The 3,807-nt window shown below is 53.7% G+C and overlaps 1 protein-coding gene across 1 annotated transcript; it reads right to left on the bottom strand.

Moving 5' to 3' along the window:
• Positions 1–1,738: 1,738 nt before the first annotated feature.
• On the bottom strand, positions 1,739–2,414 carry LOC123153378 (uncharacterized). The gene has a single exon (XM_044572550.1). The coding sequence runs from the start codon at positions 2,305–2,307 to the stop codon at positions 2,047–2,049; it is 261 nt and encodes an 86-aa protein (XP_044428485.1). The 5' UTR covers positions 2,308–2,414; the 3' UTR covers positions 1,739–2,046.
• Positions 2,415–3,807: the final 1,393 nt, after the last annotated feature.

Genomic DNA, 3,807 nt, shown 5'->3' with positions numbered 1-3,807 from the left:
GCACCGAGACCCAAAACGGGGGCGGCACTCTGAGCGCGGCGAGGTGCGGGGATGTCGACGAGCCTATGTAAGACCTTGTACAATGCAAGGTGTTTAGGAGAGGTGTTTGGAGAAATAAACCAATCTTTTTTAAGCATCGGTGCTTATTTATACATGGTACATGCTTAATTAGGCGTCTCTTCTGTAGAAATAGGCACCGGTGCTTCAGAAGAAGCCGATTTATTTTTCTAAGCACCTTCATAAGCACCTAGCATTGTACAAGGCCTAAGGGAGCAACGCGGAGAAGGTATAGTGCGGCCAGGTGGAGAGGAGTCGGAGATTGGCCGGTCGGGTGCATGTGAAGGATTGTCGGAACCGAAGAACGTGAGGTGAGGAGGAAGGGGCTGGGGGTCACAGGGATGGCCGAGGGCAGCTAGAGAAGGACGGATCGACCCGCGTCAGCGTCCATCGGCCACGGAGACAGGAGCAGACGTTTAGAGCATGTGTAGCGGATGCGCTTTCCCGCCGTCGGCCCGTATATTTGCGGCCGATTTAACGTTTGCAGGCTGGAACAGAAACGCTATTTTTTGACCGGTCCATAAGAAATATACAAGCGCCCCGCAAATTGATGTTTCCGCCGCTATATGTAGGGGGTGGGGGGCGTTCTAGGGTTTCTTTCTCAGACAGATTAGCCCCCTCAGCAACAGTCTACTCCCCCTTCACCACCTCCTTTCTTAGCTCCGACGAGTGATTCCCGCCAGTTTTTCCCCTCTCAAGCGCACATCCATGGTAGGAGAAGGGCGCAGACGTGGAGGCCGTCGTGGGTCGTCGCCGCACAAACGCGGAGGCATGACGCGGAGGCCGACAGCTCCAGCCAGGCCGCCGCCGAGCTATGGCGTCAGTGCAACCGTGTAACAGCGACTCCCTCTCCTGCAACGGCGGCAATGAGCTCCATGTGCAGCTCTGGCTGACGACGAAGAAGCTCTGCGAGGCAGAGATCGCGCACAACGCCACAAAGGAGGCGGTGGCGGCCGGCGAAGAGGGTGTCGTCGAACGCCTCGAGGCGGCGAAGGCGGACTACGAGCTCGCCTACACCCTCTACCACTCGGCATGTGTGAGCACTTCCTCAACGTGAAACGGTGAGCCGCCGCCGGCCCTCCGTCGATCTAAGTTATCTGAACTGATCTATGTAGAGGGACCTTTTACGTTTAAGTTTTTAAATTTGTGATATTTGTTCTGTGTCAGAGATGAATTGCGTGTAAAATTGTTTTAGGGCGAATCATAAAATGATTTGACGGGTAGGGAATTTAGAGGCTTTGCTAGAGTTTGCTCTTAGGCCAGGGCAAGTCGGAGGTGGAGACGTTCGTTTTCTATTTTCACCAGACATTGTTTAGTTGTAGGGGATTAATGGGAGTTTAAGTGGGAAGGGGACTGAAAATTGAGGAAGCCAATTCACACCGATATCTTTTAGGGGTAGTTTTACCCATGTCAACTTCTATCATATGCCAATCAAGGGAATGGGAATAAAAATCTACTCCTACAACCCTTGTGCAAACTCGCATTTCCTTGCCCGAGTGTTTACCAAATAGGCTATAGGGGTTGGGTTGATCCGACCACCCAATCCCTAGGTTGGTTGGATCCTAATCCAACGGCTGTGAGCGATCGATTGAAACTAAAAACAACTGCGGGCCAGCAAACAAACGAAGACATTTTAGGAGCAAGGCTAATGGTGAAACATCATCATCAGATACACGCAGGATTAGTAATTTGAAGAGCTTTAAACTCGCAAATAACATCACACCTTACATGCATGTCTTGAGCAAAAGAAAAGGGAATCGAAGCAAGCAAGACCTCAACCAGGCTCGGCCGCTTGACCATACAAGCAACGAACCAGCACGCGCCACGGCCTCCGGCACCGGCACCGGCGGCAGCAAAGCTCAGCCGCGCGCGCGAGGCCCCAGCTCCGCCGAGAGCGCCACCGAGCACGCGCGCACGCACGTATTACGAACACCGTACACGTGCGTGCTCTGAGCCGCGCCGGCCGTGCGCGCCGCCGGTGGCACTAATCTAGGCGCCAATCTTGTAGTTGCTGTAGCCGCCGACGTCCTCCTTGATCATCTCGAGGTCCCTGGAGGAGGCGACGGCCATGGACATGGCCCGCCGGTGGCGCCCCGCCCCCTGCTGCTGCTGCTCGGTCGCGCCGCCGCCGTCCGCCTTCCGGTGCTCGTCGGACGCCGGCACGTCGTCGAGGGCCGCGAAGTTCTCCGGCAGCGCGAACACGCTCTGAGACGCCCGGCGCTGGTGACGCCCCATCCGCTGCGACGACATGGTTCGAGCTTAGGCGTGTGTGCACGGGAACACGAGGACTCGCTTGGGTTGCTTCGGCCGTGTGTTTGTGTGGGTGATGGTGTTGTGCTGGGAAGAGAGCAGCGGAGGCGGAGGCTTTATATAAGAGGAGAATGCTCGGTTTGGACGGCCGGTGAGAAAGAGAGGAGCTAATTTCCCTTTTCTTGGAGGAGAAAAAACATCATTAACCAACTGTTTTGGCTTCACCTGGTAGTACACCAGTACTAGATATTTCCATTGTTCGCAAGAAACAATTATCGCAAACATGAGTTAGTTATCGTGTCCATCTCATATCATAGAATGGAGCGGGTGCCAATGTGCCATTGCCACGAGTCATACAAAACGAAGAAAAAATCCAATGAAAATTGTACTGTACAATTGGAAATAGGCGTAACTCATAGCCAAAAACAACATTGACTTGTAATAGCCAAACCTTCAAAACATATGCTTTAGTATTCCAGAAAAATAATTCATACTCCCTTCGTCTCAAAATAAGTGAGTCAATGTTACATTAATTTTGTATTAGTATTAAAGTTATTACAAAATTGAGTTACTTATTTTGGGACGGAGGGTTCATCATTTTTGCGGGGTACTGATATATAGCCCAGCATATGATCAAGAAGTGGGTCTTTGCGAAAAATCAAGAAATGTTTTGCAATGTCAATATAATAGCTACTCCTGCCCTTCCCTGCCCTGCTGCCCACCTATAAATTCAGTTGCTGCTGCAAAAATTGGCTGAGAAAAAAATAATCGCGCAGGAAGAGATATTGCAGCACGGATTGGGTGGCAGAACGCCTGCAATGGCCGCATCCGTGCATGCATGCATGCACGCACTGACAGCCCTGTACCGTGGACATGAGGCATGTCGCCTGGCGACAACGTTTTAACAAGGATTTTGGATCTCTGCGGCCGCGCCTCGTGCATGCATCAGGATGCACTTGCAGGAGAGAGAAACAGAGATCAGTCCTTATCCTGTCGAGTCCGGCAGTTCCTCGGGGAATAAAACAGCGGAAATTTCTATGGGCGGCCACGCTCTGCCTCTCCGATTAGTTTGCGCCATTTGATTACGTTCGTTCGTTGGACGCTCCGTCCATTCCGTCTGATCCACGCGCAACGCTGATTTGTGCGAATGCCATGTTGTTTTCAGTGGAATTTCTGTGCCCGCGACACGGAATTTGGCGGTGCGCGCCCGCGAAGCTTCCTGCCGAAAACATCAGCTCCACCGAATCGAATCCAACAGACAGATGGCCACATGCGAACGCAGCCCGATCGGGCAGGGCACCGCGCACCGCGCGTCAATCAGGACAGCAGCGACACGTTCGCGGGCGTGCAACCACTCGCGCCGTGAATCCGGACGGGCTCCCTCCGCTTTCGCCGTGGCATCGACGGCGCCCGCGCGCGCGCGCGCGGCACAGGGGATCGATGCGCAGCGCACGCTCCCGGCGCGCGCACGGCCGCGGAGGCGATTGGGCGAGAGGAAGG

Source organism: Triticum aestivum, chromosome 1A, assembly GCF_018294505.1.
Source record: "Triticum aestivum cultivar Chinese Spring chromosome 1A, IWGSC CS RefSeq v2.1, whole genome shotgun sequence".
In the NCBI taxonomy this organism is placed as follows: domain Eukaryota; kingdom Viridiplantae; phylum Streptophyta; class Magnoliopsida; order Poales; family Poaceae; genus Triticum; species Triticum aestivum.
The sequence above is the reverse complement of the archived record's forward strand: the minus strand, read 5'-3'. Positions and strand labels throughout refer to the sequence as shown.

Coding starts and splice junctions, on each gene's coding strand:
- LOC123153378 (XM_044572550.1), bottom strand. CDS start 2,307: ATGTCGTCGCAGCGGATGGGGCGTCACCAGCGCCGGGCGTCTCAGAGC.